This window comes from Pterocles gutturalis, unplaced genomic scaffold (assembly GCF_000699245.1).
Source record: "Pterocles gutturalis isolate BGI_N339 unplaced genomic scaffold, ASM69924v1 scaffold24513, whole genome shotgun sequence".
Lineage (NCBI taxonomy): Eukaryota > Metazoa > Chordata > Aves > Pterocliformes > Pteroclidae > Pterocles > Pterocles gutturalis.
In genome coordinates this window covers 2,454-15,217 of record NW_010118768.1, presented here as the reverse complement: position 1 = coordinate 15,217, position 12,764 = coordinate 2,454, and the positions used below count along the sequence as shown (strand labels likewise).

The 12,764-nt window shown below is 40.5% G+C and overlaps 1 protein-coding gene across 1 annotated transcript in view; it reads right to left on the bottom strand.

Moving 5' to 3' along the window:
• The window catches only part of ABCG8 (ATP-binding cassette, sub-family G (WHITE), member 8), a 13,714-nt gene extending 1,509 nt beyond the window's left edge, over positions 1 to 12,205 (bottom strand). The window contains 11 exon segments of the mRNA XM_010076358.1: positions 2 to 100; positions 1,475 to 1,551; positions 1,675 to 1,874; positions 2,751 to 2,843; positions 2,929 to 3,094; positions 4,955 to 5,224; positions 6,924 to 7,056; positions 7,474 to 7,712; positions 9,679 to 9,835; positions 10,601 to 10,705; positions 12,073 to 12,205. Coding sequence (XP_010074660.1) covers positions 2 to 100; positions 1,475 to 1,551; positions 1,675 to 1,874; positions 2,751 to 2,843; positions 2,929 to 3,094; positions 4,955 to 5,224; positions 6,924 to 7,056; positions 7,474 to 7,712; positions 9,679 to 9,835; positions 10,601 to 10,705; positions 12,073 to 12,123 — 1,590 coding nt within the window. The 5' untranslated portion in view covers positions 12,124 to 12,205.
• Positions 12,206 to 12,764: the final 559 nt, after the last annotated feature.

Here is a 12,764-nt window from a genome sequence, read left to right as displayed (position 1 = left end):
GCAGGAAATGTTCTGGCTCAGGAATGAGGTTTCCCAGCCAGTAGATGGGAACCCCATAAATTACAACAAAAGCACAGTGCTCTGGGAGCTCCCCCAAAATCTGTTCAAGAAGATTAAAAAAAAAAAAAAAAGAGAGAGAGAAAAATAAGTTGAATGATAATCACAAAACCTTCTGAGATGCACCTCAATGTATTTATGGACTGTTTATAAAAACTACAGGAAATACTCCCTTAGAATGCAGTTATCTCCTTGTTAGGTGTTGTCAGTGACATGCAAAAACAATCTACAACAGAAACTGAAATCCTCACTGATTTTTTTCCCCAGTTGTGGCAATTCCTATAACTGTTAACTGAGAGAATTCTTGTTGCAGATAAGATGTCTTGTTTTGTTACAGTGTTGGCAGCTTCTAAGAATTTAAGACACTTTCCCTGGGAACTGGTGTACTTGGTAACAGTTACTGTTACTGACTCATCGCAACTGCAAATTTTGTCCAAATTTAGCTGAACCTAGTGTGGGATCAGATTTGAGACTAATTTGGCTGTTGGTCACTTCTCTGCTTTGTCCCAAAGGCAGTCCAGTTAGTAACTACTTAACTCATTGTAAAACCAAAACATGCTTAGGTTTTTCTCAAATATCTAAAGACACATATAGAGAGAATTATGATTATTTGAGAATTATAATTATTTCTTCCAAAGAGGGTTGCTACTATTTTCTAATATTAAGGTTGTAACAAATTACATCGATTTCTCTATGAATAATGTGCAATCTTTGTGACACAATGCAAAGAATATTTTTTTTCTGGCAACCACTAATAAGCATTTAAAATCTTGTGCAGAAATGGAAACCTAAATTACAGATGCCATGGCAGGCAGAACTCATCTAACAGTGGCAACATCACAAAGAAGGGATTATTCTAAATCCTGTGAAAAGAGAATGTAATTTTTTAAAAGTTCTAATTTATTTCCAGAAACTCTGGCTCTTTATGCACTTAATACAGTTGTTTGTCTCTGACCAGTACAGGCCCAAACAACTACTGGAAATGTCACCGCATTTTGTCATTTCTGTTTTACCTTTGCTTTAGCATTTAATATGAAAATTTTGTTTTACAGGTCAAGATATGTAATCAAACTTTCAAAGATGCTTCAGCTAATGAAACATGCAGGTATGTAAAACCGTCTAAACCCCCACACTTGAGTTTGAGAATTCTCAAATTTTGACCAAACAACCCAGTGAAAAATTCTTCTTTGGCTTTTCTGGGGTGGGATCTCAGCCATTACTTATGGCAACAGACCCAAGGTAGTGTGAGGTTTAATCCATTAATGCCAAGAAAGCAAGAACAATAGCCTTAGCTGGCAGACACAAAAGAACAGAGCCTGATATGAATGTGATCATTTATACAACACGGTTTTGTTTTATTTGTGTTTTTTAATGTGGAAGCCAACTATGTGTACTTCCTGGCAACAAAAGCAGTTACCTTAGCAAAGAAGTATGGGCTAACAGAGTACATCCCATCTTCCAAGTCATGATAAAGCATAGCTCTTTCTGAATGACCTGCAGGGTGGAAACAAACACGTTGTTTTCATTCTAGGATTGCATTAATTATTTTTTTTTCATTGATTTAGGAATTTTCTCGTTTTGATTGTAAATAACATTTACAAGAAAACCAATACTTACATTTGGCAATAACATCCAAAATCACTGTGAATGGGATCAGTGCACCTATCATGTATAACAATGCTGTTGTGTCACGAATAGAGAGTCCGGTTTTCTCATGACCATAGTACAAAAATCCAATTAATAATGACATGAGAAGGGCCTCAAATCCATGGATTAATAATGTTGAAAGATCTCTGAAGTCATTGGAGACTTGACGACTAGGAAAACAGCAACATTTACCATAAGGTACTGTATTTGCTAATACCAGTTATTTTCAGATACACTGCCCAAATGCTGTGCTAACATCAATTTGTGGAACTTGATGACTTTGAGTAGGATGGAAGTTGGGCTGTTTGGTTCTGTAAAGGATTTTACGTAATCAAAGCTATTGAGTATCTGTAGCTACCTAATATTTCAGGTTTGAAATGCAGAAAGCTTGAAGGAAGGCAATGGGGGAAGGAAGGTCTGATTTCAGAGATGCAGAAGCAATTACTTCAGTTATACGAGTCTCTTTGTTAATGACTTGTAGCACATACTAACAACAGGGGATACTGGTAGTGATGTTCTACACCTATTAAATCAGTTGATCCTCTTTCTTTTGAGTACACAAGCATGAGACCCAGCTCCAATACCCATCTATGCTAGCTACAGTCACCTTCCAAGCTGAGGCAGAGGTGTGAAGATGGCAATGCCTGAGCCTACCGCACAACTGCCTGGGCTTGCGGAGGGTTGAGATTGAGCATGAGCTGAGGGTTGCTTTGGCATGGGTATCAGTATGGCAGTACCCAAAACTGGGGTGCACGTTCCTCAGCCTAGAGATTCCTGCTGCCGCTTAAAGCTGCAGGCTCCCAGCGATGTGAGACTGTCTGGAAGGAGCCCTGGGACAGAGAAGTGGGACCATGTATCTGGCTGCCATCCTGCTCAGGGTGCTGGGGTGAGCCAGTACAGCAACACCTCTGCTCTGCAGCTTGCTCAGGGCTAGCACTAGCTGTGCACTTTCAGCATGCACTCAGTTCTCATTTTGTGCTTGCTTCTTACGCTTTAAAATACGAATGGGCATGATTTATAACTGTTTAAGCTGGAGATAAGGTTACCTTAACAATATAGTGAACTGCTTTAAGACTCCTGGTAATGGATCACTTGAATGATGAGGCATGTTGATAGCCTCTTCTGAACTGAAATGGGTCCTGCCCAAAAAAAAAGAGAAAAAAATTGAAATTATCACAGGCTGTAGCTGTTATTCTAGATCTGCTATATAACACTTTTCTTTACCTTTGCTTGCTGATTGTGGTTGCAACGTTGTCTCCTTCAGTAACTTTCCATAAGAAATCATCAAAATCTTTTATTTTTTCTAGGAACAAGTTGGCAAGAGTATTTGCTCTTTTTCGGCTTTCCATCTCCTTTTCTGAGGTCTGTTTATCAATACTGGTCAAATCAACTGCAAGACATTATTTGACATGAGTCCATATGCTACAGACATGATAACTTCATGATGTGCTTAGAATCAGAGATTTCATCATGAACAGACAGTACAACCTGTGTGGATGCATTAAGCTACAATGGTTAAAACTTTAGGTAATTACTTCAGGTAACTGGAGAAGAACAGATTATTAATGTGTGTTTTGTCTTGGGAGATGTTTCTTATCTAGTCATTCAATGAAGCACTGAGAGATTTAATAATTTATTATTATAATATTCTAAACTATTATTTCAGATTTTTAAAATTTAATAGTGGTTTGAGAGGGGTCCTGTGAATAAACAGTTTTAATTTCCTTCCTGGCATGTAGACATTTACAGTCTGTTATGTGACTTTGACTTAAATCACATGTTTTTTATCCATCTGCAAAATGACAGTTAACGGTTTTTTGTATCTTACAGATGCGCCGTAAACTTCACATGATACTGAGAAAGCCCAAGAAGAATACTATCCAAGGACAACAAAGTAGCAGCAACAATAGTTGACTTAACATTATTTTTTATTTAACAAAATGATTTTTTTTTTAAACCTAAACTCGTAATAGTATTTTCCAATGCTGATGACCTTGAGTGCAGAGTGACAATACCTGACATTTTGCAGATGCAACTCCTTACATTGAGCTGATCATCTCTCTTCTTCTCATTCCAGGACACCATGGGAGAAGGGAAGAGGTAGGGCAGATTGCAACTCATTTCTCATTTGAGAAATGGTCTCCTGTTTCTTTCTCTGACATACAGCCAGCATTTCTGCGCTTCCACCACGTGCTACCATCCTGTCCCATTTCTGCCTTCCTGCTGCCCCTATTTCTCTGCTCTTTCTGTGGGTTCTAGCTCTGCACATATCACCAAATGATCTCCCACCTCCATTTCTCATCCCTTCCCACCTCCATGTCATAGGGGCTTGTCCCTGCAACCACAGGCTCTAGCTACAAGTTTCCCCAGGACTGCCTCAAATCTCCTTTCCCATGTGGGGGTGCTGCAAGCCTTCCTCAAGGCTGTGCTTGACTGAGGGCTGCTCTGAACCGTGGCGGTGACAAAGGTCTTTCTGCTGGGCTTGACATTGCGGTTAACTTTTGTTTATCTCTGCACAGCTGATACCAGCTGACACTGCCTGCCACATAGGCACAGCCTGAAGAGGTTACTCCAGAGCATTGCAGTTGGTGTCTGGACAAGGTTTCCTAGCCAACCTGAGTGCAAAGACCTAAGGACTGGAATGAACTGAACCAACCTCTGTGGTAAGAAACTACTGTGAATAGATTAACGGGGTCAGATTTCCATGTGCATATTGCAAAAAAACAGAAGAATGGATTTGGAACCACAACTTTCTTTGCAAAGAGGAAGAGAAGGATTACTGTTCTGGGTTTGGTTTTTCTCCTGTCCGGTATGCTCTGTTGGGCAGCACTCCTCTTTCCCACTTTCTTTTCCAGGTATGTATTATTCCTCACCCTGGGAAACTAGCTTTCCGCATTTCTTGATTTAGAAGTCAGAGAACTGGCTCCAGAGAGCAACTGATCAGTTAATCCATGTCTTTCTCAGTGAGATGAAAAGTTTCACCCAGCCAAAATACAGGAATAAATGCACTAAACATGTGGAAGACTTGCTACACCTGTCAGGGTTAGAAGGAGGATTACTTAAAATTAATTTTGTCCATATTGACAAATAAGAATCTTACTAAAAATTGAACTTGCTGCAGTATTGATAAGAGTCAGTTATAAGGCATTTCAAAGACAGTTATGGTCAATAAAAATTAATGTTAGCTGATATACTTGGGAAAGCAAATGATTTCCAGTAACCTTTTTTTATGACAGTGCTTGATACTAACCATAGAAATCTGCAGGATTGCTGTACCTTGGGCAGGGATAGCCTAGTTCAGTGAAATACTGGACCATGTCTCTAGCTGTTCCAGAATAGACAGTGACTCCAGAAGTCATCAGAAGAACTAAATCAAACAGTTGGAAGATATCTGACCGGGGCTGATGAAGTGAAAGAAGAACTAATCTGTTTCCTCTGGCCAGTCTGGATAATGTTATCACAAGGTTATGTGCAGTAAAACTGTCCAGTCCAGATGTGGGTTCATCAAGTATGAGTATTCCTGCCAAAGACAATAAGTTTAGCCGTGGAAAGCAGCATATTCGATTTGGAAAATATGTTCTAAGAGAAATGGTGCTAATGCATGAAATCTCCCTGATATATTCCTTTTTTTTATAGTCCAAAGTACATTTCATACCAAATCATGTAATATTCAACAATGACAATTTCTTCTCCTGTCTTACTGAACATGATGACCAAGAAAAATTATTTTAAATCTTAACTTGTTCTCACTGCAAACAATAACTTTTTTTCTTATTTTTCATTAGGTTGCAGATTTAGGTTCAAATTTACATCCTTCTCGGCAGTTTTGCACTGCCTGTACAAATATGAGGTACATGAATATTAATAAATACTATTGTACTAGTTTTGTATACTGCCCACTGAAATATTTTAACCTTAGTGCTTGATATTTAAACCTCTTGTGTTATTCATGTGTAAATACTCACACACTATTAATTTAGTTCTTCCTCTTCCCAACTTCTGCTCTGTTTTGCACCTATTCATGCATATGTATGAAGAGATATGCATACATTTGGATTTTTTGTTTGTTTTGTTTGCAAATAGTTGTTAAAAACTTGAAAGTGTTTTATTACATTGCAGTGTTTCTCTTCTTATAGAATTTAATGGCCTCAATCAGTACAAGGCAACGCCTGTACACAGACGTAGTTTCTGTGCTGAGGGGTATAACACGTTTGAAATATAAAGAAGGTTTATTTATTTTTCCTAGAACCAAGTATTTCTTACTTCAGTACCAGCACACCTATTCCTGAGCATCACCTTACAAAAAAAGACTTCTGCTTTCCCCACAGTTACAAAAATGTAAGTCTATGCAAGCAAAAAATTCTCAGATCCATTTCCCAGTGGAAGAACTGATGGGAAATCTTTCTCAACAAGAGGTTTGGCCAAGATTCATAGTGCTTTTCATATATGTAAGAGCAGACAGGGGATTCAATCCCACAAAATCAACTGTGAATTTAGCTTCATGTTTTGCTTCTGCTGAAGACGTTGGAAATTTCTAGTTCACCAGTGGCATGAGCTGGCCACATCAATGAGTTGTACAAGACCACAATGACTGAATATGCAGCCAAGAAAATGACCTTCTCTGTTAACATTACACGTGTAAATGGGCTGTGCTGGAGGAAAGGAAAACAATCTCGATGTCGTAATAGGCCAGCAGCCTTCCAAAGTAACTTGTGACATGTGGTCAGATAAAAAACAAACCTCACACTGATACACACAAACCAGAGCACTGCTGTGAACGTGACTTCAGGCAATTTTCAGTAGTCTCTGTGATGCTGGTTTTAGAGAGCAGTGGGTGAAGGTTCCCATGGGAGCTCTGCCTGACTCTGTCACCATTTTTCCAATGGCAAAGTGACAGAAGTGAAAGTGTGTTGTCTGCTGAAACACTCAATTTATAGAATTGTTACTGTAATAATGACAGTATTGTCTGTGATCAGCACTGATTCCAATTTAAGCAAATGGACCAGCAGCCAGTCACTGTGTCTGACTTTGCTATGGAGATTTGACCTCTGGCAGAGGGTGGTGCAAGACCTGTAAATGTCCAGAGGATGAACTCCTCAAGCTCCCCCAGGGGCAACTGTATGTATGACTTTTCCCTGAAAGCTCCTGTCTTCATTTACTGACCCATTTCCCCCAGTGGTCTGTGGCAGGCACAAGGAAAGTGTCAGAGTTTTGCTCACCCGGGTTCCATAGCAGCTGCACACCGATGCTCACTCTCCGCCTCTCGCCTCCTGAAACACCACGGAGGTACTCATTCCCTACCCTGGTGTTTGCACACTGACGCAAGCGCAGTTCTGCTATAACATCTTCTACCTGGGGAGATCCAAAGGGTAACAGAGATAAAGTAAGGGTTTGTTTGCACATTCATGCACAGATACAGGTGAGAATACAATTAATGTGGTTAAAATTTATCTGGATATTTCAGTGCTGTCTGATCAGAGACACTTGAAAACAAATCTTGATTTTAGAGATACCATTAAAAAAGACTCCGTGCTCAGCAATTTAGTTCTTCTTTCAGCCTCTCTAGTGCTTTCTCTAGATTGTAATTTTTTATGAGCTTTAGAACAATTGCTGGTTTATATCCTGAAAGAAGAAAAAGGTTTATAATTCATAATCTACATTAAAAAATGCCAGATTAGCTGTTCTGACTACAAACACACAGGATCTCTTGGATAATTCCTGTCAGACACATTTTTGACAACTTTATTTTTTTTCCAACAGCTTAATTACCCTTTTTTCCCTTTGTGAGTCTGAAAAAAACTTCGGAAGGCGCAGTTTGGCAACGAACAATAGTGTTTCTCTGACAGTCAGGTGGGGGAGCAGTCGGTCATCCTGCCGCACATGTGCTATGCATTTCTTAACAAGCTGGGGAGTGCTGGGTTTGTTATTGATCATGATTTGACCAGACTTGATTTTGCCTCCATGATCCCGGCAGGTTATCACATCAAGCAAGGATGTCTTTCCACCAGCTAAAAAAAAAAAAAAAAAAAAAAAAAAAAAGAAAAAAAAAAAAAACCAGAAAAAAACAAAATTGAAAATTAAATTAACTTCCAAGGGATCGAGTGATTTGGCCACAGACAGAGGATAGAAGTTTTTCTTCCTTCATGTTTTTTCCCCCAACCCTTCCTGAAGCTTTTTCAAAGCTGCAGACACAGAATGGTCTTGAAAGAAAATACCAGCTATAAGCTCATGTTCAGGAAATCCTTCTCCTCTTGAATGGAGTACGTGGCTTTAACCTTTGTCATTTCTCAGCAGAATTGGGTAGTTGGGCGTTGAGGAGATAGCTCCATGAACTCAAGAAACACGATGTCTTTGTCCTCTTGTTACCTCTTTTTCACTTTTGAAACACAGGTGCAAGAGAGTGATCTGTGCTGACTGCAGGGCTGACACCTAAATGCTTTGCAAGAGCTTGCTTTGTGGAGGGAATTGTGAATTCAGAAGCAGCTGGAACAGCTGTATGACTAAGGTGCTGAACGATTATACGTACAATAAGAATCTTAATCATGATTGAAATAAATTGTTATGACTTAAATAAGACAGTCATTTAAATAATTAAGAAAATCTGGCTCATACTGAGAGGTAAGAAAAATAAAACAATGAAAACACCTGATTTGGAATTAAATAAATTATTTTTTCCTTTTTGCTCTATGGTATTGTATGTAAACACACAGAGGTCTCTTATTATGATTAGATGTCATTTATATCTAGTCTTGCTGTTGAAAGACTAACTCCACACTTGTTTCTTAATATATACATTTTAAAAAAGAAACCCATCCATCTGTAAACCACGTATTGCTCTATTTAAGAGTGATGTATTGATTGCCATTGACAATGTGAAACCCATCAGCAGTTTAATCCATTTTACTAAGGCATTTGATGAAATAGATGATAAACAGCTTTTAAAAATAGTTTGACTAGTTTGCTGAAAGGGGTTTGTGCTCAGCATGTGTTACCTTACAAAGGCATTATATCTATAACAATATCTTATTTCATCACAAGCTTTTCCTTTTATTATCGGGAGAATCTCTAAGGTACAACTTCAGTTACATAAAGGATATGTGCTGAGAAAAAATTACCATGGCAATGGGAAAGAAAAACCTCTTTTGCAGAAATAAAGTTAAAACTTCTTTGGCAAATATGCCTTGCCTTTGAGAGAGAGCATCCTCACTGGATCACTGAGCTAACCAGATGTCAGAGTCTAGTGGAGACACAGCATGGGGGTTTTTACCTCCTAGGTAGGGATACTTTTAACTTCAGTTTAACAGGTCACTTGTCTACTTCTTATCCCCGTAGATGAGCTCAGACTCAACTAACCACATGGGGTAAAAGCCGTCTCTCCATTAGTCAAACTCACCCTGGAGAAGATTAAACCAGTCCCACCAGAAAAGGAAAGGAAAAAAAACATGTAAGCAAGCAGAGATGCAATTTAAAGCCAAACAGAAGAAGAAATGTCTTTTCTTCTATGTAAGTTTCTCCTAATTAATCCAAATGCCATGTTTTATCCTGTTAGAATTGTTTCAATCTGAAGGGAATTCCTGCTTATGGCTACGCAAGTTGCCACTGGTCTTTCTTACAGGGTTTGTCCTCATTTGTCTGCTGTGTTACTGGGTAAGGTCTGCAACTGGCCTGGTTTGAATCTGAGCCGTGAAGCTCATTCATGTCCAGCAGAGCTGGGACTTCAAGCCACAGTTATAACAATATCCCACTACACCTCAGGAAACAAATAGCAAATGTGATTTCATAAAAGTCATAACAAAATCGGGTTTGAAAATACATTTAAATTTTTTCCCCAGTATTATTCTTTGTTTTCTCATACATTTTAAAGAATGTGTTTTTGACAGATTTCCCATAGTTGTTTCTCAGCTAGCTTTTGCCATTCAAAAGACTGCAGGGTATTGCTCTCGGGGTCAAATCATAAAATTTGGTTGCTCTTACCAGTGCTTCCTATAATAGCTAGCATCTGACCACTTTGAACTTTTAAATTCAGATTCTGGATTATTGACACATGAGAACAGGGATCCGATTTCCAGGTCCATGGCATTTTCATCTGTGCAAGATTTTCATACCAGGGAATCTGGGATGCCATGTTAACCTACCAAAGAGAGAAACAAACCCCTTCAATTCTAACAATAAACTATTTAGCAATAAATATCTTCACAGTTATGATGTTACAAGCAGAGAATATGTTAAAATAATATTGTTAATCTTCAGAAATACATGGAAGAAAGTTCTTTTACAGCCAAGTATGGTTTTCATGCTTTGCTTCTTATTCTGTTAATCACTAAAGCTATCTCTGTCCTCTCTTACTTTGGTAATTTATTGCTATTGTAAATTTTAAACATTTAAAAAATTTGATTTAATTTGAAATTACACAAAACTGAAAATTGTTAAATCTGCTTCAGAAGCCATGGTGGCACAAAGGGAGATGAAGAATTTCACTGGTTCCCTGAAATGCTCCTTGTTTGTCATCCTTGCTTTGTCTCCTTCCACATACTCATTCTTGCCAGTAAGGGCTCCCACCATCCCTAGCTGATCAGAAAGTCCCTCTGCCCCAGTCCTTAGAAGAATGATTTGGGTCAGGATTGAGAAAAAACAGAGCCTAGAAACAGACCTCTTTTCCTGTCTTATTTTCTAGCTTTACTAGATATATTTACTATGGAGGATTTAGCCTGCTGTCAGTGTTGCAGCCAAGAGCATGATTCTGCTCACAAAACTTCAGTGTATTTGACTGTGCAATGCTCCTGTGAACTTTGTGTTGTGAACTTCAACTTTGGTTTTTAAAATGGCTTGTGTATAGAAACAGGCATTGCTGGATGTGCTCCCTGCTAAAGGGGACTATATAAATTACAACTTTTACCTGGTAGTTGAGTTCTTTGACCTCGAGAACATTTGATTTTCCGCTGTATGTGAAATACAGACTGTTGTCTTCTTCACAGCAAAAAATAGTATCCCGGGCCTTGGTCTGGAAAAGTTATTAGGTTAATTACAATACTTAAAGTGCTGTTAAAATTTGAGTTCAGAAAAGGTGAAGCACAAAGGGAAATATATTTTATGGGATACAATGCTATTGTTGATGAGTTACTGCAGTGCAAAAATCTGAAGGGTTGAAATGAGTTATCTGTTAATCAGTGCAAAATGTACTTTGTTCTAGCGGCATGTGCGAGGGCCAGACATGCTGTGCTATGCTCTTCTATTTGCTTTCAGTTTAAATGGCATCACTTTCAAAATGGAGATAAATTTGATGCCACTATAAAGAGATTGGTCTCTTTCTATTTTTGAGGAAAAAATGTACTGCTTCAGCAATGTTAGTCTACTGGATCAAAATGCTGTATATTGAAATTCATAAGTTATGGCAGCTAAAAATTAAGGTTCACTAGAAGTATGTTAGTTATTGAATTCCGCAGAGACTTGTTAACTTGGAGGCTTCATGAACAAGTAGGTGTGTGACCGTAAGTACGGTCTCTTTTTCTCCTCTTTTGTCTTTTAAAGTCACAGTTTGTAAACTGGAACTTGGTGTTCTGAGATGTGAATTAAAATATGAGTCTCTACATGGTTTGGTTAACCATTTGCATATAGCTGCAATAAAGAAGTGTTTGCCGAGGCAGCTTTCTGGCTTTTATTCTGTGTGCATGCCTGTAGTTTTTATTCCAGACAGCTGTATCTCTCCCAGAGCCTTGTGCCTTTCCAATGAGTCAGACTCATTTTCTAGCCAAGGCAAACGTACCTGTTCCCTGTGTAGTGGACCCTATTCCTGCTTGGGGTGTCTTTGGCAGATGGTGACCACAGTCTTTGTGTGTACCTCCTACCCTCACAGCAAACAAAGCTAATTAATATTTTCAGTCTATATAGAACACAGCAGAAAGCAGCATGACACCCAGCAGCCTGAAAAGCCACGTTAGAGTCCTCCAAGCTCCCCCCACTGCCAAAGCACTCTGTGCTCTTGCTTATGTTGAACTTAATTTTTAAAAACACAGGTGATCCCCAGAAAACATGGGGAGATGGTTTTACAGCCCAAAGGCATGTCCTGGAAAAGCCAGTCCAGGCCGTGCTCGGGGACTTTCTGCTCCATCCCCCTGTTTGAAGATCCCCTCCCTCGGCCCCACCACCATCACATCTGAGCACAGCTTCCCCCTCCTAGGATGCTCTGGTGGGGCGTGAGGATGCTTTCAGCTCCCCATTTCAGAGCTGGAGGAGCTCAGGGCTTGCCCCCTGAGCCAGTCAGCAGGCTGGCCACACACTGCTCCCGGGCAAGCGCTGCAGCTGCAGGATGACCGAGCCCGTGGGTCCCTCCCTGCAGGTCTCACTCACCGACAAGCCCTCGCGTGCCACCTGGCTCCAGCCAGCACTGTCCACAGAGACACGTTCAGTGGCTTCCTTCATGTTGGTGGGGTGGAAGGTCTCGCTCCCTGTGCTGTTTTGACTATCGTCTCTTTGAAAGCTGCAGAAATCCTTCTCCTCTTGGTTTTGAGCTCAGCCCTATGCAGGTGCCTTCACTGCCGCAGCGTTTCTCCTGGCACGCTGCTGCTCTGCAGCCGGCCTGACCTCATGGACAGGGAAATACTCCCTCCTCTGGGACAGTAAAGCTCAGGCTAAAGGTACATCAGATAGCAGCTTCAGCTAATTGCCTATCAGTTGTTCTCAGGAAAAAGAAAGAACCCAGAGCCCCTCTGTTTTCTTTTAGGCGCTTTCCCAGGTGGCAAGCGCTGGGGGCAGTGACCTGTTCCGACCCAGGGACAGCGGGGAGCCCATCACCGGGGAGGCATGGTGGTGGGTGCCTCAGGCACCTGGCCAGAGGTGTGAGGGAGGGAGCCTGTGGGGCCCCAGCCCCGGAAGATGTCGGGCAGAGTGTCTCCCACTCCGGAGAGGAGCAGCAGCGGTGAGCAGGCAGGCGAGGGGAAGGCCGCTGCACAGCCCTCCAACAGCATCAGCGTCCGGGGCATCTCCTACACCGTCAGGTAGGGCTGGAGGGCAGCATGGCGAGACCCTGCCTGCCAGGAGCTGCTCCACCCCCAGGGACCAAG